The sequence below is a fragment of the Lemur catta genome, chromosome 18 (genome assembly GCF_020740605.2).
Source record: "Lemur catta isolate mLemCat1 chromosome 18, mLemCat1.pri, whole genome shotgun sequence".
Taxonomy (NCBI): domain Eukaryota; kingdom Metazoa; phylum Chordata; class Mammalia; order Primates; family Lemuridae; genus Lemur; species Lemur catta.
This window is the reverse complement of record NC_059145.1, coordinates 42,497,955-42,523,135: the sequence shown is the minus strand read 5'-3', so window position 1 is coordinate 42,523,135 and position 25,181 is coordinate 42,497,955. Positions and strand designations below refer to the sequence as shown.

Below are 25,181 nucleotides of genomic sequence, written 5' to 3'. Positions count from 1 at the left end.
CACCTACCTAAAATAGCACTCCCTACTCTTTTTTCCATCCCCTACACTGCTTTATTTTTCTTCATAACACTTATCATCTCTGGCATAATTTTCAGAGTTTATTTGCTTTTAATTGTACATCTCCCCTGCCTGAGAATATAAGCTCCACAAGAGCCTGGAAGTTGCTTTGTATTCAAATAGAACAAAAATGTCTTGGAGAGCGGCCAGCATATTATAAGTACAGGTATTCAATTATTTGTTATTATTATAACCTCAGAGAGAGGAACACCTTTCTTACTACAACTCACAATGTCATTAAAAGAAAAGAACCTGAAATCCAACCACATAAAAATAAAAAAACTTTAGCATAGCAAAAAACCTTAAGTAACTCAAGACAAACGAAAAACTTAGAAAAAAATCTGGAATTTATATAATAGACAAAAAACTAAGCTTTCTCTTTTATAAAGAATCCCCACAAATGAGCAAGAAAAAGACAAGCTAATTTTTTAAATGGGAAGAAAGTCTGAATGGGGATTTCAACAGAGAGGTTATTGACATATTCAATAAATACATGAAAGATACTCAGTTGTCAAAAGACATCAGGGAGGTGCAAATAAGCACACAACGAGGTAATACTACACATACTTGAGAGTGAAAACTGGAAATAATCCAAATATCATCAACAGTAGAATGGAAAATTTGTAGTATTTTCATACAATATTATATAGTAATGGAAATAAACTACTACTACTACATGCAACAACATGAGTGAATCTTAGAAACTTAATGCTAAAAGAAGCCAGAAACAAAAGAATACATACTATAAAATTTCATTTGCAGAAGTTCAAAAACAAGCAAAATGAATGAAGATAGAAGTCAGAGTAATAGGTACTCCAGGGGACGGGGTGGGATAGTTATTGACTAAAAATCGTGATCTGGGTAGAGGCTGTACAGGCATATAAATATATAAAAATTCATTAAGCCCCACTGAAAAACTGTTTATTGAGCACGTACTCTGTGCTAAGCACTGAGCTGGGGAATATAGCTGCAAACATGATTCACACATGGACTTTGCTATCAAAGAACTCACAATCTTGCAGAAGCCTGGGGAATATCCCAAATTTTATGAGATCAACATGATGTGTAGAAATTATGCTTTCCCCCAAAATGTACTAGTTGCTGTCATCGCAGAAAGGGTAGGTTAAGTCAGCAAAAGTTAATCTTTAATATACTTACCCATCATAGTAAATGTCTTCCCTGAGCCAGTCTGTCCACTGTAAAAAAGAATGGTTTATATATTATTTTTACACATAAAATTTAGAAGACTACCTTCCTATTTTTAATATGGTTTATTAGTATATAAATGTTCCCTACAAAAAGCTAGCTTATTTTCTATTTTTAAGTTATATTAGATAAAAAGCGAACAATCTACCTTCTTTCCCTCCAATTCCGCTATCAAGAGCTAACCATTGTTAACTGTCTGGTAAATGTTTCTACATTAATACAAACATAGCCATCAGAATTTTCATTTAATTTTTATTTACAAAAACTGGGATGCTGCTGCTTTGCAACCTGTTTTTCTTTAATTTTATCTCAGACATCTAAGTCAGTAAATACAGGTCTGCCTCATTATTTTTAATAGCTACGTATAGTATTCCATGGATATGGAATCTTGTAGCATCATAATTTATTTAACTAGAATCAATTGAACTTCTATTTCCAATTTTTGTTATTCTAAATAGAGCAATTTCTTCCTAAATTCTTTGTCTTTAAAAGATATTATAATGTCTAAAGACATTTATCCTTGTTTAAAAATAAAGCAATAAAAAATCCTTATGCTATAGGTTTGATTTTTGTGTACCATGCCATATCATCTCTGCTATCCCCTTTAACAGAAACAAGAGTAACAAAAAAAGAAGAAACTTGTATATTAAAGATAGATGTCAATCAGGGTGTTAAGTGGCTTTAGCTCAGATTCACAATAAAATATAAAAGTTTGAATTTACTTTTTGGTTAAATGCCCTCCAAAACTAGAAAACAGTATGGTCCAGTTGTTTACCTCTTTCTTTTGGAAGTAGAAGAAAAAAATTCTTTACTAATGAGAAATGGGTATTATTGAGTCCCCTACAAACAGGGTAATTCTATAAATTATTATCCAAACAGGCACTTGAGTGTGAAGGGTACACTATTAACAATCACTCTACAAGTGGTACTGTCCTTGGTAAACCAGAATGTATGCCCACCCAACCAATAAATCAAACACTCACTTCTCTCCAAGTGTTACTTCTACCCACAACTACTGAAAGCAATTTTCATTAAGTTATTAATGAATATATGATGAACTAAACATTACAGGTAGTATGTCTACAGGGTCTTCAAAGAAAACAGTTCTGACGATATATAATCTCTGGCAATTGTGGCTATTATTTCAAATTCATTTTTGAACTTCACCACAAAATATTCTACAAACAAAATTTTTACTCTATCTCACTGCCCAAGAAAGAGCATTTAGTTCTGCTGACTATAAGCATAAAAAGCAAAGGCAAATTTTCACAGTGGAATTTATGTGCAATATGAGCCTAGGCTTTGAACTTAATATATTTTATGCATATTCCTTTTTTTTTTTTTTTTTTTTTTGAGACAGAGGCTCACTCTATTGCCCACACTAGAGTGCCGTGGCATCAGCCTAGCTCACAGCAACCTCATACTCCTGGGCTCAAGCCATCCTCCTGCCTCAGCCTCCCGAGTAGCTGGGACTACAGGCATGTGCCACCATGCCTGGCTAATTTTTCTATATATATTTTTAGCTGTCCATATAATTTCTTTCTATTTTTAGTAGAGATGGGGTCTCGCTCTTGCTCAGGCTGGTCTCAAACTCCTGAGCTCAAACAATCCACCCGCCTCGGCCTCCCAGAGTGCTAGGATTACAGGCATGAGCCACCGCGTCTGACCTATATATATTCTTAAAACATTTTTATTTTCTCATATTTTTAGCAAATTATAGAACTGGGATATATGTGCAAACAAAAAGCTGCTCAAAATAATTTGTATAATTCACTACATCCTATTAAAAATCTCTAGCTCTAAATAGAATTAGAAAGCCTACTGCAAGAAGAAACAAACAAACAAAAAATTATCCTAACATGCTGCCTTCTGGACCCATAGCTGACATTCCAACATTAAACGTATAGCAATGTTTTCAGGCTGTCAACATTTAGAAAAACAGGATCATCGCTCACTTTAAATATACATGATTGTGGAAATGTAAAGCACTACAGCCACTTTAGAAGACAGCTTGGCAGTTTCTTATAAAGTTAATTACAGATTTACCATATGACCCAGCAATTACAGTCCTAAGTGTTTACCCAAGTGATATGAAAACTTATGTTCACACAAAAACTGATATTCGAATGCCTGATTTATTCATAATCGCTAAAAACTAGAAGCAAGCAAGGTATCCTTTAATGAGTGAATGTATAAACAAACTAGGGTACATCCACACAATAAAATACTATTCAGCAAAAAAAGGGAGTAAGCTATTATCGATGCATAAAATATAGACAAATCCTAAATGCATTTTACTAAGAGAAAGAAGCCAGATCCAAAAGGCTACATATTGTATCATTCCATTCATATGACACTCTGGAAAAGGCAAAATTATAGGAATGGAAAAATATATTAGTATACTGGGGATGCCAGGGATTGGAAGGAGCGGGTAGCGGTTGGCTACAAAGGGGATGGGGATGCACAGGGGGATCCCTGAAAGTGAAGGGACTCTTCTCTACGGTACTCTGACAATAAATACAGAAGGTCCCTGACTTAATGACAATTCAACTTAGGACTTAAGAGTTTTTGACTTTATAATGGTGCTTTCAGCTGTTTATGTTAATGATGAGTACCTACACAACCATTCTGTTTTTCGCTTTCCGAACAGTATTCAATAAATTACATGAGATATTCAACACTTCATTATAAAACAGGTTTTGTGTTACATTATTTTGCCCAACTGTAGGCTAATGTAAGTGTTCTGAGCAGGTTTTAGGTAGGCCACGCTAAGCTATGATGTTCAATAGATGTATTAAATGCATTTTCAAATTACAATACTTTCAACTTATAATGGGTTTATTGGGACATAATCCCATCACAAGTCGAGGAGCCTCTGGTGAACTTTAAAGTATACAAACTAAACAAACAAACACATCAATTAGGATGTTGGGGAATCCCAGGATGGAAAGCATCTAACTACATTATATTACAAGAGCATGGTATAACTGCACTGAAGGGAGTGGGCGGGAAGGAGCTGGCCTAAGTAACTTTAGAAAATAGGTTCTGCCTACAAATTATAAGGTTAAAAAAAAAACGAACTGTACATAAACACTGAATTCAGTAAATCTTTTTCTCACAGGGATACAGGTAATTCTGAAACTGTTTTACACATATACTGGGGTTAAACAAGTTAGTAAATGGACGATAGATGGCAGGTTTCTCACTGTTAGCAAGGGAAGTTACAGATAAATAAGAAAGGAAGGCTAGAATAACCCTGTGGTACTAGATTAGAGTCAGAGACATCAGTATGAACTCATGTTTAGCTTTTTATATATATACATATATATGTGTGTGTGTATATATATATAAATGGATAGGTATACAATTATAGGTATGTCTGTATACATGATTTAGTATATATACATATATTACCTAGCTCTATCTGCTGAGAAGGCCTAGACACAATGACATTCCAATAGCAACGAACACATCTAGTGCCCAGATTGTGGTTTCTAAATACCACTCTCCAATAAAAGGAACCAGAGCTCCTTGGTGAAATGGTTGATTCTAGGCCTAGGGCAGGGGAAATACAAGATGAGCCTGGAGCATCTTGTAGCATCATAAAGGAAGGAAGAAATCAAAAAACAAAAGCATGGGATATATCAAAGAGACCTAGAAACCAACCTCAAAAGGCTCCCAACTGACCAAAGCTAGAACAATATAAGCAAAAAGATAAATAATGTAGTATTCGACTATAATCCAAAGTAAAAAATAAATATGTAGGAGTCCACACCATATAAATAATTGAAGTAAGTAAATGGGAGAACAGACAAATCTTTCTTACAGAAGAATCTCAAATATATGTATAATAGAAGCTCTCCTCTCCACCACCCCTCTACCTTGTCAGCCGGGTGGAGCCAATCTAATCACATGAATCCTTAAAATGAGAGAACCTATTCTAACTGCAGTCAGAGGGAAACATGACTAAGGAAGAGCCAGAGAGTTGCATGTTGTTGGCTTTGAAGACAGAGAAAAGGAAGGGGCTGTCAGCCAAGTAATGTGGGTGTCCTCTAGTAGCTGGAAAAAGAAAAGAAACAGATTTTCCTGTATAGCTTCCATAAAGAAATGCATCCTGGCTGACACTTTGATTTCAGCCCAGTGAGACTCATGCTGAACTTTGGACTTACAAAACTGTAAGATAATAAATTTGTGTTGATCAAGACACTAAGTTTGTGGTAATTTGTTACAACAGCAATAGGAAATTAATATAAGCACTTACTATTGTACCCTTGCGTAAGGACAGTCAACAACTTACTATGCAAAGATGGTACCATTATAACCGCTCATGCAAGATTCCACGATGTTCTTAGCCACAGTTGAGAATACAGACTCCTACAAATGTAAGCAACAAACTTGTTAACGTTTCATAAAAATGAAAACATTTTTCCTAAACTACACTCTACAATATAACAATAAAAATTGAGTGCTTAGATTTTTAATCACTTGTGATAATATGAAGATTACGTCCATTATAGAAAAATGGCTAAAACATGTAAGATGATAAAACTTTAAACATAACTATGTCAATTAATCTCCTATACAATTATAGATTTAAAGCACACATCTAAACCTTACACAGAATTTTATATAGCATACTGCATTATACTGGTATTAGCATAAAATACATAGCCCCAAATTGAGAGGTGCCATAAGTGTAAAATACATATCAGATTTGGAAGAGCATTAAAAAAGTGTAAAATATCTCATTAATAATTTTACTTCATATTGATTACCTGTTGAAATGATATTTTGGATATATTAAAATTAATTTTATCTGGTCCTTTTTACTTTACTTTTAATGAGGCTACTAGAAAATTTTAAATTATATATGTAGCTCACTTTATATTTCTATCGACCAGCAATGCCCCAGATGAAAAGGAAAAAGATCTAAATATCTAAATGTTTCACCAAAAACATTCATGTGTATAGCAGGAATAATCAAGATCTGTGATGTTTAACACAGTAGCCATTAGCTACATGTGGCTATTTAAATTAATTAAAATTAAATAAAATGTAAAATTAGTGCCTCAGACACACTAGCCACATTAAAAGTGCTCAATAGCCATATGTGGCTAGTGCATCTGAAACACTGAATTTTTAATTTTATTTAATTTTAATTAATTTAAACTTAAATAGTCACATGGGGCTAACTAGAGGCTACAGTAAAGGACAGGATAGATATGGAACATTTCCCTCATTGCAGAAAGTTCTATTGGATAGCACTAACTACATCTCAATTAAATTGTCCTTAATTAGAAAAGCAGTTTTAACATCATAGTAATCCTATATCCTTAAACTAGGCACTTCAGCTGTACTTATTAATCAATCATTCAAGTGCCTCAGAAAAGTACATACTCACTGACCTCCATCACTGAATGGAAAGGGAAAGTAAGGCAGGCTTGTGTCATTCTGGTACAAAATTTGAAGAACGAAGAAAACCAGTCAATAAAATTAGATGTAAAATCTAATAGTAGGGCCAGGCGTGGTGGCTCACGCCTGTAGTCCTAGCACTTTGGGAGGCTTAGGCAGGAGGACAGCTTGAGGTCAGGAGTTCGAGATCAGCCTAAGCAAGAGTGAGACCTCCTCTCTACTAAAAATAGAAAGAAATTAGTTGGGCAACTAAAAATATATAGAAAAAATTAGCCAGGCATGGTGGTGCATGCCTGTAGTCCCAGCTACTTGGGAGGCTGAGGCAGAAGGATCGCTTAAGCCCAGGAGTTTGAGGTTGCTGTGAGCTAGGCAGACGCCACGGTACTCTAGCCTGGGCAACAGAGTGAGACCTTGTCTCCAAAAAAAAAAAAAAATCTAATAGTACATGTGTAGAATGTTTCAGCTTCCTTATCTGAGATCTGCCAAACTAAAAAGAGACCAGAAATGAAATCCTTACAAATAACAAAGCCTTCCATGTTCCAAGTGAAAAGTTAAGTTTTCAATTATCATTACCTGAGTGGTGTCCATGTTTGCAACATGATCAAATGTGAAGATCCTGGGCTCAGGATTGGAGTGCAGCCGGACACTCACGGAGGACAGCACAGACAAGCATAAGCTTTGCTCTCCATCAGCTGACCCAGAACCCTCTGCAGGTGGACGAATTCGCACAAAAACTTTGATGGCATCACCTTCGTTACTAAAGACAAAAAACATGTAACAGCTAAGTTTACCGGAGAAAAGAAAACTGAACAAGGATGTGAGTCTCACATTGCCTCTAATGTTCTATAATGAGAGTTTCCCCAACAAAGCCCAAGACCTACCCCACTTAAATTTACCTCTTTTAAAAGTCTCACACAACCCACACTCTTTACTGATATACTTCACAGTAAAAGGGTTGTGGCACCTTCACAACCTTTTACTTGAAAGGAACTCAAAGGGAGTTCATTTCAAGAGATTCCAAGCACTGCTTGTCTCTCATTTTCCTCTTAACACCAGTGATAAAATAAGTCATTCCAAGGGAGAATTATGCTGTTGATTCCATTGCTTAGCCTGGAAAGCGAGAGGGCAGGGAAGGTATGATTTTCCCATATTTCCAGCTGGTCTAGGACCAAGTTAAATTTTGAAACAAGTACCCATTACTATGCTAAATGGTTGTTTTAAAAATATTACATCCCTAATTCTTTGAGGCTCATCAACAAGATTTTTGTCTTACCTGGGCTGGTTAGACTGACAATTTGTCACATTGCGTAACTCAGCTAGAAAAAAAAAAAGATAAAAATTAAAATTGCAATACAGAAATGCTATTCTTCTCTAACATACTCCTCAGTTGCTGACATGCCTCAGCTTCCTCAGATCCCTGACATGAACAGTGGGGCACTCCAGGGCCCCGGCCTTGATCCTATTCTCTGTTCTATCCTGACCCATTACATTGGTGATGACATCCAGTCTTGTGGTTTTAAATGCTAAATACCTATTGATGATTGCCAAATTTAAACCTTCTCCTTGCACTGCTCTCCAGAGCCCCAAACTCATATCTAATTGTCTACTTGATATCTCCAATTGGATGTCCAGTGGGTGATGTTTCAAATTCAACATGTCCAAACCTGAGCTGATCATCCTAGCCTCACCCCGGATGTGCTTCTCCATCTCAGTTAATGACAACTCCATCTTTCCAGTTGCTCAAGCCAAAAACCTATAATCATCCCTGACTCCATTCTTTCTCACTCTTCATATCCACCCTGTCAGAAAATCTTTGGCTCTTAACTTCAAAATATACCCAGAATCCTACAGCTTCTTGTCAAATCCACTGCCACCACCATGGAATTGAGTCAGCAACAACTCTTACTTGGATTATTACAAGTCTCCCTGCTTCTCCCATCCCCTTCTATTCTCAACCTAGCAGACAGAATAATTCTGTTAAAAAAAGAAGTCAGAAGTCAACTTCTGTCATGACATAACGAGGAATGCCACTGACCCATTTTCCCCAGTGAAACTGGTGAAATTAAAAAAAAAAATTAAAGCCTCTGGATATGTTCCCAGAGGCAACAGCATATGAAGAAACATCTATTCAAGAAAATCTATGAAAATTCAGTAAGAAAGGCAATTCTGTTATTTGAACCAAGTTCACTCTCTCCCTCCCAGCTCAGCAAGGTAGAGATTCCACTCCAGACTGCAGCACCCAAGAACACAAGGATTGTTCTTCCTTCAGGTCCAGTTAGAGGGCTTTCTTCCCAGGAGTAGCAGGAAGACAGAGTTTCTCGCTCTGTCTCCAACTACCTACCTGTTGCTGAGGCTAAGTCCCAGACAAGTTTGATTGAGAGGTGAGGGCTCCCTTCTCTGACTCAGCCCTAATTTGTGGAACAGAGGCTCTACCTTGGCTGCTGCATGCTGAGTACACTGGGGTCCTAATCATCCTTGGCCCAGTTCATGAGGTAGTGGTTCCACACTAGGAAAGGAAAGTTGAGAAGATCCCAGGCTGCTATACTCCCCCACAATTACAACTGACAGAGAGCTAGAAACCTTAACGCTGATGAAAGGTGCAAATGCCAAAAGGTCACAATTTCTTCAATCATCTAACATAGGCATCTCCTCATTACTCTTCAAACCCTTCATGAAGACTCCATTAAGTCAGCTTGTTAGGGACAGAAAAACAAGAGGTAATGGAATGTTATGGACAGAAAATCAAGAGATAATGGATTCCATTAGGAGCAGATAGGAGCAGAAAAACAAGGAGGAGGAAACAGTTAAAGAAAAACAATAAGAAGGAAATACTTACAGAAAAATAACCAACGAAAACAGTATTTCAGTCTTAAAGAATTGTGTAATTAGACCATGGAACAGTGAGCACCAATCAAAAAATAGACAAAGACCATAAATGGTGACTTTCCCCATCACACGTATAGGAGAAGGGAATGCCTGGAACACAACCTTTATGTCCACATCTGGAAAAATCCAGACCCCAAAACCTGTGACATATAATCATAAGCAATTATACCTGACCTTTACATCAACATATGATACTAGCATATAAAAGGAAAAATATAGAAGAAGACAGTGTCTTCTCCACTCATGGAGACAGATCCATTTCCCCTTAGGAAATGCACTTTCGTTTTGCACCCTTAAACTTTCCTTACGATAAATTCTTCAGGCATACTTGCTGAGTGTCTGTCATCTCTCTCCGTCACCTGGGCAAAGACTTGCGATTCCAAGCTAGGAGCTCAAGAACCGGGGAAACACTTCCAGCCATGGACAGGACCGTGACAAGCTCACAATCAGCTTTAAAAAACAAGACTGCTTAAGAGATTGGGCAATGTAAGTGGCACGCGTACACAGAACAGCACATTTCAAGAAATTAGTGAAAATTGAAGGGCTTATCACAAGCAAAAATGACAGTGCTCTCCTCCGTGGGGGGAAAAAAGGAAGAAACTGAACAGGTCTCCTTTAGGTGAAAATAGATATTGTGAGAATATAAAGACATTGCTAAAATCTGTGCTTTAAAATTCCCTTATCTACGGAGAGACTATTCAAAAGAGAAAAAGGTGCTTGGAACATGAACAAATCCCTCCCTCAGGAAGGTCAGAACTGTGTAAATATGCGGGCGGTGGCGAGGGCGCGGGCGGACCCCCAGGCAAGGCTACCCGGAGAGGCAGCCCTGACCGGGACGTGGTAAGAGGCGAGCGAAGAAACGGAAGAACCGAGAAAACAAAAGGAAGAACAGCAGGTCACTGCTCATTCTGAGCGCCTGGAACGGAGCCAGGCTCCCAGGGATGAAAGCCCTTCCTCCAGCGTATTGTCTTCGAGGGACAGAGACTCCAAACGCTCCTGGCGCCCAGTCAGCGCCTGCCCCTCACGCCCAGTAGGGAACCCTGCGGGCGGGGAGGACGGGGTCTCGGAGTCGGGACTCTTGACTTACTTTTGCAGCCGGGTGCCATAGCGCCCTCACCTCCGGACCCCGAGACCAACGCCACCGATGTCCCCACCTCCAGGCGCGCCGCGCCGCGGGATCCCGCCCGCTCAAGATGGCGGCGATTTGAATTTGGCGCTGGGACCAAACGCTGACGCCGGCGCGGAGGCCGCCATGTTGCCCGGCCTGCGCACCGGGGGTGTGGCCCCGGTGACGTCACTGGCGAGCGCCGTCGCCTCGGTACTGTCAGTGGCGGCACGGGAGCCCGTCTTTCCCCAGAGCTGCTATGAGCAAGCGGAACCAGGTGTCGTACGTGCGGCCGGCGGAGCCGGCGTTTCTGGCCCGCTTCAAGGAGCGGGTCGGCTACAGGGAAGGGCCCACCGTAGAGACCAAGGTGAGCCCGGGGCAGTGGCGTTAGGGACCCGCCACTTCCGGCTTCTGCCGTGACCTGGAAGCCAGGTGCCAACGCTCCCGACCCCCGGTTCGCATGGAGCGCTGACTCCAAGCTGGTCCTCTTCAAGCGACTGCAGACGTTTGCGCCCAGTAACCTCGCTCTGTGTCGTTTATCAGAGCGCCGCTGGGTTTGTGAAAATGACCTGATGTAGGTAAAGCTCCTCGTCTCTGGTAAATGGTAAAGCAAGATAACTTTCCTGTCTGTTCTTTCCACTTGTTTTTCTCGAAACCTGTGAGTTAGCAGGGTAAGTGGTGGCTACGTCCTGCTTTCCAGATAAGGAAACAGGCCACTCATCAAATGACCCAGTGTCCTAGGACCGGAGTCTGGAACGTCTTTGGAGGAATGTCTGGATCTATTTCTATGCTTTGTTTTTACAAAAAAAAGCAAGCAAATTTAAAAAGAAAAAGAGTAGGCAAAAGGGTTAAATATCTTGGATCTAAACAGAACAGGAGCTTCAGGAAAGATCCAAAACCTGACTACTGTAGTTTGGGGACTGGGGATCAGTGGGAATCAACTTCTGAGCCTCCTAGGCTTCAATCCTGACTGGTTCACACCAAAATTTGCCCTCCCTCTTTCAATAGGAACAGACCATTATGTTTAGATGATGTGTGGAGAAATAAATTTATTTATCACTGTCTAGTGCTTGCACTAAGAACTACCACTCAAGTAGCACTTAGTAGAAGAGACAAGATTGACTTACATGAAATTATTCAGTGCAGGCATAACTTGTTTTATTGTGCTTTGCTTTACTGAGCTTCCCAGATATTGCATTTTTTTATGAATTGAGGGTTTGTGGCAACCCTGTTTCATCAAGTCTCCTGGCACCATTTTTCCAACAGCATGTGCTCACTTCGTGACTCTGTTGTCACGTTGGTAATCCTCACAATATTTCATACTTTTTCACTATTATCTGTTATGGTGATCTGTGATCAGTGATCTTTGATGTTACTATTCTAATTGTTTTGGGGTGCCATGAACCACACCCATATAAGATGATGAACTTAATCGATAAATATTGTGTATTCTTGCTGCTCTACCAACCAGCCATTCTCTTGTCTCTCTTCCTCTTCTTGTGTTATTCCCTGAGACACAATATTGAAATTAGGCTAATTAACCCTACAATGGCTTCTAAATGTTCAAGTGGAAGGAAGAGTCGTATGTCTCTCACTTTAAATCAAAGGCTAGAAATGATTAAGCTTAGTGAAGAAGGCATGTCAAAGGCCAAGAGAAACCAAAAGTTAGGACTCTTGTGCCAAACAGCCAAGTTGTGAAAGCAAAGGAAAAGTTCTTAAAGGAAATTAGAAGTGCTACTCCAGTGAATACACAAATGATAAGAAAGTGAAACAGGCTTATTGTTGATAGGGAAAAAGCTTTAGTAGTTTGGGTAGAAGATCAAACCACCTGCCACATTCCCTTAAGCCAAAGCCTTAATCCAGAGCAAGGTACTAACTCTCTTCAATTCTATGAAGTCTGAGAGCGGTGAAGAAGCTTCATGAGAAAAATTTGAAGCTAGCAGAGGTTGGTTCATGAGATTTAAGGAAAGAAGCTGGATTCCATAACATAAAAGTGTGAGGTGAAGCAACAAATGCTGATGGAGAAGCTGCAGCAAGTTATCCAGAAGCTCTAGCTAAGATAGTCAATGAAGGTGGCTATGCAAAACAATAGATTTTCAATGTAGACGAAATTGCCTTGTATTGGAAGAAGATGCCCTCTAGGACTTTTATAGCTAGAAAAGAGAAGTCAGTGCCTGGCTTCAAAGAACAGGCTGACTCTTCTTAGGGACTAATGCAGCTGGTGACTAATGCAGCTGAAGCCAATGCTCATTTACCATTCTGAAAATCCTAGGGCCCTGCAGAATTATGCTAAATTTACTCTGTGTTTTGTAAATGGAACAACAAAGCCTGGATGATAGCATATATGTTTATAGTATGATTTACTGAATATTTTAGGACCACCTTTGAGACCTGCTCAGAAAAAAAGATTCCTTTCAAAATATTACGGCTCCTTGACAATGCACCTGGTCACCCAAAAGCTCTGATGGAGTTGTACAAGGAGATGAATGTTATTTTTATGCTCTGATAGAGTTGTACAAGGAGATGAATGTTGTTTTTAAGCTCTGATGGAGTTGTACAAGGAGATGAATGTTATTTTTATGCTCTGATAGAGTTGTACAAGGAGATGAATGTTGTTTTTATGCTCTGATGGAGTTGTACAAGGAGATGAATGTTGTTTTTATGTCTGCTAACACAATATGGATTCTATAGCCCATGGATCAAGGAGTAATTTCTACTTTCATGTCCTATTATTTAAGAAATATGTTTCGTAAGGCTACAGCTCCCATGCTTAGTGATTCCTCTGATGGATCTGGGTAAAATAAATTGAAAACTTTCTGGGAGGGATTCACCATTTTAGATGCCATGAAGAACATTTGTGATTGATGGGAGGAGGTCAAAATATCAACATTACTAGGAATTTGAAAGAAGTTGGTTCCAACTCTCATGGATGATTTTGAGGAGTTCAGCCTTCAGTGAAAGAAATAACTGCAGATGTGGTACCAATAGCAAAACAACTAGAACTAGAAGTGGAGCCTGAAGATGTGGCTGAATTGCTGCAATCTCATCAAACCTGAATGGATGAGGAGTGGCTTCTGTAAGCATTGTTTTCTTTTTATTTTTTTCTTCCTGCCCCCAATTCTTTCATTCTGTGAACATTGTTGAAATGACAACAAAAGACTTAGGTCTTCCTGTAGAAAATGGGCTAAGAAGAAAGATTTAAAAAAAAAAGACTTAGAATATTACATAAACTTAGTTGGTAAAACAGCAGCAGGGTTTGAGGAAACTGACTCCAATTTTGAAAGAAGTTCTACTGTGGGTAAAATGCTATCAAACAGCATCACATGCCACAGAGAAATCTTTTACTAAAGGAAGACACAATAGATGAGGCAAACTTTATTGTTGTCTTATTTTAAGAAATTGGTCTGGGTGCGGTGGCTCACGCCTATAATCCCAGCACTCTAGCCCAGGCAATAGAGCAAGACTGTCTCAAAAAAAAAAAAAAAAAAAGATATTGCCACAGCCACCCCAACCTTCAGCAACCACCACCCTGATCAGTCAGCAGCCATCAAGATCAAGGCAAGACCCTCCACTAGAAAAACAATTCCAACTCCCTGAAGGCTCAGATGATCATTAGCATTTTTTAATCAAAGAATTTTTAAATTAAGATATATACATTGCTTTTTAGACATAATGCTATTACACACTTAATAGACTACAATGTAGTATAAACATAACTTTTATATGCTCTGGGAAGGCAAAAAATTTGTGTGACTCACTGTTATCGATATTTGCTTTATTGAGGTAGTCTGGAACCAAACCCACAGTATCTCCAAGGTATACCAGTACAATGAGTATGACGTACTAATTCCAGACATTGTGTAAGGCTCTGAAAGGACAAAGAGATGGATCTCCAAAATGCCACGTTCTTTAACACCTTCCTGCCCCACCTCTTCTCTGCTTTCACAGGTCACCACCTTTCTCAACCCCTTTGAAGCTCCCCAAACGATTACTCCTCTGTTCTTCACTTTATCCATATCTCATCTATAATACTCATTTTGCATTGCAACTACTTGCTCTCCTGTATATTTATTAGAGACAGGGTCTCACTGTTGCTCAGGCTGGTCTTGAACTCCTGAGCTCAAGTGATCCTCCTGCGTCAGCCTCCCAGAGTGCTAGGATTACAGGTGTGAACCACCACACCCGGCCGTTTTCCCAGCACCTAACACAGTGCCTGGCAGTAAGTATTGGGTGACATTTATATTGGTTGGATGACTATGCTTGTCTGTGTAAGGATTCATGGAGGAGGAGATACTTAGATTGAGTCTTGAGCATGGGTAGGTCAGCAGGTAGAGATGGAGGGAACAGCATGGGTAAAGGTGTAGAGATGGGAGTCATGGACTTTGTGTAGAAGTGATAGAGGTCCCTCATCTCTATCTATAGAGATGAGGCCATATATGGCTACTCAGTAGTTAAAAAGGAGCCATTTTTCCTAGAAATGGAAACATGATCAGGAAGTGACTATTCCCCATGACCAAAAATAGTGATAATGACAAAGAGGATGAGGTTTGAGAAAAGGGTCATGGATTCAGTAATGAGGAGAATATGAGACCTAACTTTACATTGCTTGAGGTTCTGGTGATGATCATATGCACATAGTTGACACCTTGAGGGTTATAGCTTATAATGCTATCTTAGGAGAACTCGGAGAAAGTTTTCCAGTTAATCAATATCAGTGATTCTGGCTTATTTATTTAATCAAGAGAGTTTTCCTTGGGTACCCCATGTTCCAGTTTGAGAGACCCACTTCATTCTTAATCAGTTTGGCAATATACAGTATCCCCCACTTATCCATGGAGTAAAGGTTCCAAGACCACCTGGGGATGCCTGAAACCACAGATAGTACCGAACCCTATATATACTGTTTTTTTCCTATACATAACATACCTATGATAAAGTTTAATTTATAAATTAGACACAGTAAAAGATTAACAATAACTAATAATAAAATAGAATGATTATAACAGTATACTGTAAAAAAAGTTATGTGAACATGCTGTCTCTCTAAATATTGTACTTGCCCTTCTTTCAGACTGAGGTGGCCTGCAGGCAACTGAAACCATGGAGAGCAAAACCGAGGATAAGGGGGGACTACTGTAATCAGCATTTTAGTGATCTATTAACAAAAAGAAAAGAGTTTCATGGGAAATCATTATATAATTAAGCTCATCTCATTCACCTTCTTGAGAGTTAATTCATGAATGGCTTTGAACAGTCCTCAGTGGCTACTGCCACTGTCCCTAGACTGCTTCTCTTCCAGCCAGTCACATAAAAAAAGAGAAGAGAGTCAGAATTAATATTTCTTAAGCTAATGAACACCAGGAATGATTATATTTCACTTTGCCATATCCTTGGCTAAAAATAATTATTAATTACATAAAAATACTTACTGTTTGTGGTCATTTATTGGAAAATTTCAGAGAAAAACAGGCAGGAACTGATGAATAATCAGTGAACTAACATGGATATCATTAAAGAGAATTCACTTGTTGAGTGACAGAGCAGACTTGGGAACTGGAGATATAAACAAAATGGATGAATATGTTTGTGAGTAACTTGCCAAGGCTCTGGGTAGTTCATCATTTTTCATCCTGTTGGTCATTCATGAGTTGATCAACAAATAATTTTTGATTCCCTGATACTTTCTAGGTTCTTTGCCTTTAGATACAGAGATGAAACATACAGTACCTCTCTAAAAAGGAGCTTGCCTAGTGGTGACAAACAGAAAAGCATTGAGAAGACAGTGTAATACATGCTACCTGTGCATTTAAGAAAGAAGAGGAGGTGAAGTTAGTTAAACAGTTCTAGAGGATCTAAGTCTTGAAGGCAGCTTAAGTAGGAGTTGGCCAGGGACAATGGGGTTTTCTAGGCACTAGGAACTTGTTCAGAGACAGGGAAGGCAAAGGAGCTGCTATGTTGTTCATTGGCTCCAAATACTCAAACCCAGCTGGATTGTGGACACCATGAGAGAGTGATATGGGATAAAGCTGTGGTTATAGGCTGAGGCCGGGTCATGCAGGGTTTTATTTACAGGGTAGTGGTCAAATAAATCATTAGATAACCTTATGTATAATTAAATATAAGGCAGTGATTTTTAAAAGTCAGATAATTTTAGATGTATCGCAAAGTACTGTACAAAGCTATTTTTGAGAACAAAATTTGGCAGAGTGAGACTTTTATGGTGCCTGACATTTTTAAAAAATCTGAATCAACTGGCAAAATGTTACCATTTGTTATATGTATACAGTGAGTAGTATGTGGTTTCTGTTATTCTCTGCAATTTATGCTTCAGAAATTTCATAATTTGAACTAATAAGAAAAAAGAAACCAAGTCACAGAGTAATATGTACAGTATTTTGTATACAAAATGTTTTCTGTACCTACACATTTGTATACACTTGGAAAATAGCTGATAGGATATCCACCAAACTGAAGCTGTTAGAAGGGCAAAGTGATGAGCAGAGGTGAGAGAAAGTACCTTTTACTTCCTTCTTTCTATACTTTGGTGGTGTTTGAGGTCAGCAGTCCAAGGCTGGTACAGCAGCTCAAGGCATGCCAGCAAGGATCCAAGCTCCTTGAGTCTTTCCATTAATGCCACCCAAAGCAGGTGGCTGTCTTCCTTATGCCTAAAAATGGCTCTGGTGCTCAGGCTTCACGTCTGCACTCCAGCAGGATAAAGGGATACAGGCAAAGGCTTATGCTTGCCACATCTGTACTTTTGCATATTTGAGAAGAGACGAAGGTGAAACGTGTTGATGAGCAACGAGAACAGGTGTGGTTCAGTGCTGCCCTGAGTAGGCTAGGAATGACAGCAGTAGCCAAAGCAGAGGGCCCCAGGTACCAGCAACTGCAAGCTGGGTCCTACAGAGATAGAAACAAATCCCACTGGACAGGCACCCCAGCATGACAGGCAGGCAGACCTGTTCCCTCACATGGTAAGGTTAGTCTCTTTGGAGTTACTTAAAAATTCATGGCCAAACACATTTAGTTAATAAAGTTACCCTTCCCATTTCAATGATACAGTTTTTCACAGAGGCAGTCGTTGTATTTCATTCAAAGTCACTGCCCTAACATATTTGTGTTTTCCCCTAGAGAATCCAGCCTCAGCTCCCAGATGAAGATGGTGATTACAGTGACAAAGAAGATGAACAGCCCCAAGTGGTGGTTGTTAAAAAAGGAGATCTATCAGCTGAAGAAGTCATGAAAATTAAAGCAGAAATAAAGGCTGCCAAAGCAGGTATATTTGAAAGTAATCTGGTTTTTCTAACAATTTAAGGAGGCTGGAGTATGAAGTTGTTTTATTTTATGTAATAGTATGGTATGTTTGAAGGAGACATTTCTAGGTTCAGGGCTTGGCTTTGACACTTACCATATGTGTAACCTTCAGCAAGTTATTTCATTTCTCAGTCTCAATTTCTTCATCAAAAAAATAGGGACAATAATTGTACCTACCTTATTAGATTGTTATGAGGATTAAGTGTTAATTTGAGTAAAAATATCCAGTTTAAAAAAAATAAGTGCTTAGGTTTATAACCAGTCAACAAAGGTCTGTTTAATTAGTGCCTAAAGTGTGGTATGCTAAACATTTATTACATTGTTTTAGGGGGAAATGCTGCAGTTCCAAACAATCACTTTTCAAAGTACTTAAAAATACAACCTAATTGTAATTAATTGGGACTGGCAGTATTATGGAATACTTCAGTAAGTGAGTTTTTGAGTGACTGCCTGTAGGGCCTTATAGGGCCTATAGCTAGAGGCAGTGGAGACCAGACTGAATTGACTCAAGGAGATCCTTAAATACAATATGAGATTTTCTTGCTATTTGACTCTTTGATAAAGACAAAATAATGAGGAGAGAAGAAAGTTATTAAAAATTTGTTTTTGCTCAGAGGAAGAACCAGCTTCAGCTGATGGAAGAATCATGTATCGAAAACCAGTCAAGCGACCCTCAGATGAAAAATATTCAGGTTTAACAGCAAGCTCAAAAAAGAAAAAGCCAAATGAAGATGAAATAAATCGGGACTCAGTTAGAAAGAACTCACAGAAGCAAATCAAAAACAGTAGCCTCCTTTCTTTTGACAATGAAGATGAAAATGAGTAAGTGTAAACATTTTGGACGTAGTCTCCTTGGAAAATATATGGGGTGTTTTTTAAAATAACATTTTTTTCCTATTATAAGGAGTTCATTATTTAGAAAATACAGGAAAAAATTTAATAAAATAAACTACATCTGTCCATCAATACCTGTCTGACTTGAAATGCCAACTTGGTAAAAGTTAACTACTATTACCATTTTGTTATTTCCTGTGTTTGGGTGTGTATGTAAATTATATATTTTTAAACAAACTACATCTTGTTTGTATAAACAAAATTGTATAAATACAATTGTATATGTTCTCTGTCCTGCTTCTCACTTGACATTACATTGTGAGCATTTGTCCAGGTCAGTAAATTTCAAAAACCTGACATTCTTAGCTGCAGAGAATTTTACAATTAAACAGATCCCCTGTTGTATCTTCCTCATTAGGAGAACCCCACTTTGGGTGGGGGAGATGATAATGTGTCTAGTTAAAAATACCTACCCAGCTCCTGCTAAGGGTGGCCATGACTCAGCTCTGGCGAGTTAAGAGTTAGCAAGTGGAATTCTGCTTAATAAAGCTGCTGAGTTTTTTGATGCAAAAGGACAGACTTGGCAAGCATGAACATTTACCCTTATCTCTTCATCCTGCTTGAAGTGCAGACATGAAACCTAAGGACCAGAGCCATTTTTAGGCATAAGGAAGGCAGCTATTTGCTTTGGGTGGTTTAAGTGGAGAGACTGAAGGAGCCTGGATCCTTGATGGCATGCCTTGAGCTGCTGTACCAGCCTTGGACTGCTGACCTCTAAACTTCTTGAGACATGAGAGGAATAAACACTATGCTTATTTAAGCCTCTGTCAGGTTTCTCTCTGCCAAATGCAGGCCTAAGTAATAACAATAACTGGTCAAACATGCTTGTATAGGCATCTCTGAGTATATGTGATGATTTCCTTAGAATGAATTGCTGGAAGCAGAATTACTGGATCAAAGTATTTGAATATTTTTAAAGCTGTTGATATTTACTTTCAAATTGTTTTCTAGAGAGACTTTTAGCATTTCATTTACCATCTATAAGAGTCCACGTCACCTCATGCATGATAATAGTGCACCAGCCTCGGGGTGGCACCAGGCTTTTAATTTTTGTCAATTTGATGTATTGAAAATGGTGTTTAGTGGTTAAATTTAATTGGGATTTTCTTTGATCTACCAGGGAAGCTAAACTGGTTTTCAAATGTTAAGAGACCATTTATATTTCTTTTCTGAATTAACGTGTTCATTTTCCATTAGTATAATCACGTTTTTCTAACTTGTAAGTTAGTTAATCAATTATTTTTGTTCTGTTTCCCAACCTCTGTATCAGATAATCACCTATATTCCCTTGTTCTTTGTTTTTATTTCTTACATTTTAAATTTTATTCCATCTGGAATTTATTTTGGCATACTTTTTTCTGAATAATCAATTGTCCTAGAACCATATCTGTTTCTCACTCATTTGAAAGGCCATCTGAATGAGAGAGTTTGCCAGGTGTTGGGGTAAGGAAGGGAAGTGCCGTAAAGTCTGAGCCTTTCCAGGTGATTCCTCCAGACCCTGCTTAATCCTAACAATTTTCCTCATTAGTAAAAGTGAACCAAAACTGGGGGCTTGTTAAAATCCCATCCTTCACCAGCCACATCCACCTGAAATTATGAATTTCAGATCATCTTGTCATAAATTTGGTGCCACATCTATGTTTCCCCCATTTTAAGTACCCAGTATAAATAATACTCAAATGTGATGTATGTGTGTGGGCTAGGGAGCATTAAAATAGGCTCTTTCTAAATCACTTAAACTAGTCCTGAAGCCATGCTGCAGTACTGTTTTTAATATATACTTACTTGTTACATAAGCCAAGGGATTTTTTTCCCTAATTTATATCATTACTATATCTATTCTTGTACCAAAGTACACTGTTTTAATTACTCTAAATTTTAATATGTCTTAGTATCTGGAGGTGGGAATCTTGAAGGCAGGGAATTTGTTTTATTCACCACTGTATCCTCAGTACCTAGAAAAGTACCTGGCATATTAAGTGCACAATAAATATAGTTATATGAATGAGAGTGTTGTCCCTAATTTTCTTTTTATAGACCAGTGGTTCTCACAGTGTGGACCCTGGGCCAACAGCATCAGAATAAATCATGGATGCAAATCCTTTCTCAAAATGTGTTATAAATATTTTTCCAAGTCTGTGTCCTGTCTACTAATTTTCTTAAAGGTTTCTTTTGATGACCAGATATTCTTCATTCTCGTTAATTTATCAGTTTTAGGAAAATATTATCAACTTTTTTCTTTTATGGTTAATGCTTTTTGTATCGTGTCCAATAAATTTTTGCCTAACTACTGTTCTTAAAGATATTCTTCTAAAATTTCTTCTAGAAGGTTTATGATTCTGGATGTTATGTATAGGTCTGTGGTCCATCTCAAATTTATTATTGTGTATTTCTTTTTTTACAGAAGTCCTGGAGTATTAGTATGATTTCCATATTTCAAATAAATAGGAGGCAAGGTTTAGTACCTCACCTAAGGCCATACTTCTGGCACTTAAACTCTAGTCTTATGACAGCAAATCTGCATTTTCTAATATATGACATGCAGCTTTTACTAAGACCCCATCAAATCCAGTGCCCTCATGCTACACGGATATTTTTATAACACCACCTTTACTACCCTGAAATGACAGTCCTAGGAAGTACACACTACCTACACGTTTTTAAAAATCAATAAGTCACCTAAATATAAAGGAGAACTTAGATAATATAATTTATAACAAAACAATATATATTTCCCTATGGCTTGGGTACGACTGCAGTGGAATATGTAGGCAGTAAAATCCTTGCTCCTATGCAGAATCATTAGGAATGTGACAACTACACTGTGGAAGGATTCAAGTGTGTTGTGTTGGTTACTTAAAAGCACAGGTGGAAATTCTGTCAGCAACATGGGGTGACTTGGAAATTTAAAAAAATTTTTTTTGTAAAACAGAATTGTTGAACAGTTGTTAATATGCTTTATTTTTTTGATAGCTCTTTAAATGATCACATCTCTCATACATTGCTGGTGGGAGGATTAAATGGTTCAATCTCTATGAAAGGTCAGAGTATCTATCAAAACTACGAAGGCATACACTTCTTTTTAACCAGCAATGTCACTTCTGGGAATTATCCTCTAATATCTTGCACATGTACCTAAAGACATGGATGTTGTATATGCATTATTACTTATAATAGAAAATAAATGGAAGCTATTAAATGTCCATCTGTAAGGCACTAATTAAATAAATAATGGTCTATTCAGAACATTGGGCAGGGGTAGAGGGAAGATCTTTATTTACCAATATAGAACAATCCTTATAAGTAAAAAGCAAAATAGACAATTGTATATTATACTACCATTTGTTTAAAAAAAGGAAAAAAGAAAAGGGATGAAATCAAAAGGCATTATTACTTATAATAGAAAATAAATGGAAGCTATTAAATGTCCATCAGTAAGGCACTAATTAAATAAATAATGGTCTATTCAGAACATTGGGCAGGGGTAGAGGGAAGATCTTTATTTACCAATATAGAACAATCCTTATAAGTAAAAAGCAAAATAGACAATTGTATATTATACTACCATTTGTTTAAAAAAAGGAAAAAAGAAAAGGGATGAAATCAAGAGGCATTATTACTTATAATAGAAAATAAATGGAAGCTATTAAATGTCCATCAGTAAGGCACTAATTAAATAAATAATGGTCTATTCAGAACATTGGGCAGGGGTAGAGGGAAGATCTTTATTTACCAATATAGAACAATCCTTATAAGTAAAAAGCAAAATAGACAATTGTATATTATACTACCATTTGTTTAAAAAAAGGAAAAAAGAAAACGGATGAAATCAAGGAGTATGAGAAGACAAGCTACAGAATAGGAGAAAATATTTGCAAAAGACCTATCTGATAAAGGTTTGTTATACAAAATATACAAAGAACCTTTAAAACTCAGCAGTAAGAAAATGAAAAATCCCATTAAAAAATGGGTTAAACAGCTGCTGAACAGACAGCTCACCAAAGATACACAGACGGCATAAGCGTAAGAAAAGCTGCTCAACATCATATATCATTAGTGAATTGCAAAGTAAAGCAATGAATACCACTATATACCTATTAGAATATTTAAAATCCCAAACACTAATAACACCAAATTCTGGCAAGGATGTGGAACAGTGGGAACTATAATGGATCACTGGTGGGAACGCAAAATTGTACAGATGCTTTGGAAGACAGTTTGGTACTTTCTTACAAAATTAAACATACTTCTACCATATGATCCAGCAATTTCCCTCCTTAGTAATTTACCAAAATGAGTTGAAAACTATGTCCACACAAAAACTGCACGCAGATGTTTATAGCAGCTTTATTCATGATTGGCAAAACATAGAAGCAACCAAAATGTTCTTTAGTAGAAGAAGGGGTAAATAAACTGTGGTATATCCATACAATGGAATATTATTAGGCATGAGCTATCAAGCCATGAAAAGACAAGGAGGAACTGTAAATGCAGACTACTAAGTGAAAGAAGCCAATCTGAAAAGACTACATACTGCATGAGTCCGACTATATGACATTCTAGAAAAGACAAAATTATGGAGACAGTAAAAAAGACCAGTGGTTGCGAGGGGTTAGCAGAGAGGGAGGGAGGACTAGGTGGAGCACAGAAACTTTTTAGAGGTGTGAAAATACTCTTTATGATACTATAATGATGGAAACATGTCATTATACATTTGTCAAAATCCATAGAACAGGCCGGGCATGTTGGCTCACGCCTGTAATCCTAGCACTCTGGGAATCCGAGGTGGAAGGATCGCTCAAGGTCTGGAGTTCGAGACCAGCCTGAGCAAGAGCGAGACCCCGTTTCTACTAAAAAATAGAAAGAAATTAACCAGACAACTAAAAATATATGAAAAAGTTAGCTGGGCATGGTGGTGCATGCTTGTAGTCCCAACTACTTGGGAGGCTAAGGCAGAAGGATTGCTTGAGCCCAGGAGTTTGAGGTTGTTGTGAGCTAGGCTGATGCCAGGGCACTCTAGCCTGGGCAACAGAGTGAGACTCTGTCTCAAACAAACAAACAAAAAAAATCCATAGAACATACAAAACCAAAAGTGAACCCTAATGTAAACTGTGACTCTGGGTGATAATGATGTATCAATGTACGTTGTACCGCCCTGGTGTAGGATGTTAATAATAGGGAAGGCTGTGCCTGTATGGTGACAGGATGTATATAGGAATTCTGTTGTTTCCACTCAATTTTGTTGTGAACTCAAAACTGCTCTTAAAAAGTCTTTATTTTTTTAAGGAAGGGAAACATGTTTCCTTGCTTATACTTATCTCTGGAAGAAAAACAAGAAACTGATAATATTGGTTGTCTGGAGTGGACTAGGGGGACAACTGGGTGGCTGGGAGAAAGACTTCTGTTTACTTCTTGTACTTTTATTTTAATTTATTTTTATATTTTTGAGACAGGGTCTCGCTCTGTCACCCATACTGGAGTGCAGTGGCATGATCGTAGCTCACTGCAACCTCTAATGCCTGGGCTCAAGTGAGCTTCCCGCCTCAGCCTCCCAAGTAACTGGGACTACAAGTGTGTGACACTATCCCCAGCTAATTTTTTTAATTTTTTTGTAGAGACCAGGTCTCACCATGTGGCCCAGGCTGGTCTCTAACTCCTGGGCTCAAGCAATCCTCCCACCTCAGCCTCCTAAAGTGCTGAGATTATAGGCGTGAGCCAATTCTTGTACTTTTAGAATTTTAAACCATAAGTTTGTATTATCATGTCAACAAGATTAAATGAAATTTAAAACATAAGATAAAAATATCATACTCTCTGAAAATCCTAGGGCAATAATTTAAAATGATAAAAGCTTTATATACAAAGATGTTTCATTGCTGAGTTAATAATCTTAATCACTAACAGAAGCACATACCATGTAACTGCATTAAGTGGATTATCTGATTTATAAGGAAATAATGGTACTAATGTAAATATACACTAGGGAATAGGTCAATAAGTTATGAACAGGCCAATGTAATGTTAGGCAACCATTAAAATGAAATATATAGAAAGTTTATAATATATTGCTAAAACGTTATGTTAAACCAAAAAGCAGGATATGGTACTGTATGTGGTACAATTATAACTATTTTTAAAAGAGAAGAAAAGCTATGAAGAGAAGAAAGGCTAGAATAAACATACTAACATGACTATATTTGAATAGTGAAAGCACATAATTTTAATTTTTCAATTCTAATTTTATAAATGCATTTCAATGAGCACAAATTAAGTTGAAAAAATTTATTTTTTAAAAAATGGCTTTTGC

The 25,181-nt window shown here is 37.9% G+C and overlaps 2 protein-coding genes and 1 long non-coding RNA gene across 4 annotated transcripts in view; 1 reads left to right on the top strand and 2 right to left on the bottom strand.

Annotated features, from left to right (window-relative positions):
- Positions 1-10,816, bottom strand: part of KIF15 (kinesin family member 15) — a 66,563-nt gene extending 55,747 nt beyond the window's left edge. For both annotated transcript variants that reach the window (XM_045530996.1, XM_045530997.1), the window contains exons 1-5: positions 10,649-10,816; positions 7,949-7,991; positions 7,249-7,432; positions 5,561-5,637; positions 1,216-1,253 (exon numbers count right to left, since the gene is read on the bottom strand). In XM_045530996.1, the coding sequence (XP_045386952.1) occupies positions 1,216-1,253; positions 5,561-5,637; positions 7,249-7,432; positions 7,949-7,991; positions 10,649-10,667 (361 nt within the window). In that variant the 5' untranslated portion in view covers positions 10,668-10,816. The remainder of the gene's footprint in view (positions 1-1,215; positions 1,254-5,560; positions 5,638-7,248; positions 7,433-7,948; positions 7,992-10,648) is intronic.
- A 39-nt stretch (positions 10,817-10,855) lies between these two features.
- KIAA1143 (KIAA1143 ortholog) lies at positions 10,856-20,882 on the top strand. Its single transcript, XM_045530995.1, has 3 exons — positions 10,856-11,033; positions 17,798-17,942; positions 18,595-20,882. The coding sequence occupies exons 1-3, from the start codon at positions 10,926-10,928 to the stop codon at positions 18,804-18,806; spliced, it is 465 nt and encodes a 154-aa protein (XP_045386951.1). The 5' UTR covers positions 10,856-10,925; the 3' UTR covers positions 18,807-20,882.
- On the bottom strand, positions 14,425-16,409 carry LOC123623657. The gene is made up of 3 exons (XR_006729956.1): positions 16,096-16,409; positions 15,885-15,958; positions 14,425-14,534 (listed from the first exon to the last, which is right to left on the bottom strand). It is a non-coding gene; the product is annotated as an uncharacterized LOC123623657 (long non-coding RNA).
- Positions 20,883-25,181: the final 4,299 nt, after the last annotated feature.

Bases quoted from the DNA above. Each gene is read 5' to 3' on its own strand.
- KIAA1143 (XM_045530995.1), top strand. From the start codon at position 10,926: ATGAGCAAGCGGAACCAGGTGTCGTACGTGCGGCCGGCGGAGCCGGCG. The intron at 11,034-17,797 runs GTGAGCCCGGGG...GTTTTCCCCTAG, and splicing joins GGCCCACCGTAGAGACCAAG to AGAATCCAGCCTCAGCTCCC. The intron at 17,943-18,594 runs GTATATTTGAAA...GTTTTTGCTCAG, and splicing joins AATAAAGGCTGCCAAAGCAG to AGGAAGAACCAGCTTCAGCT.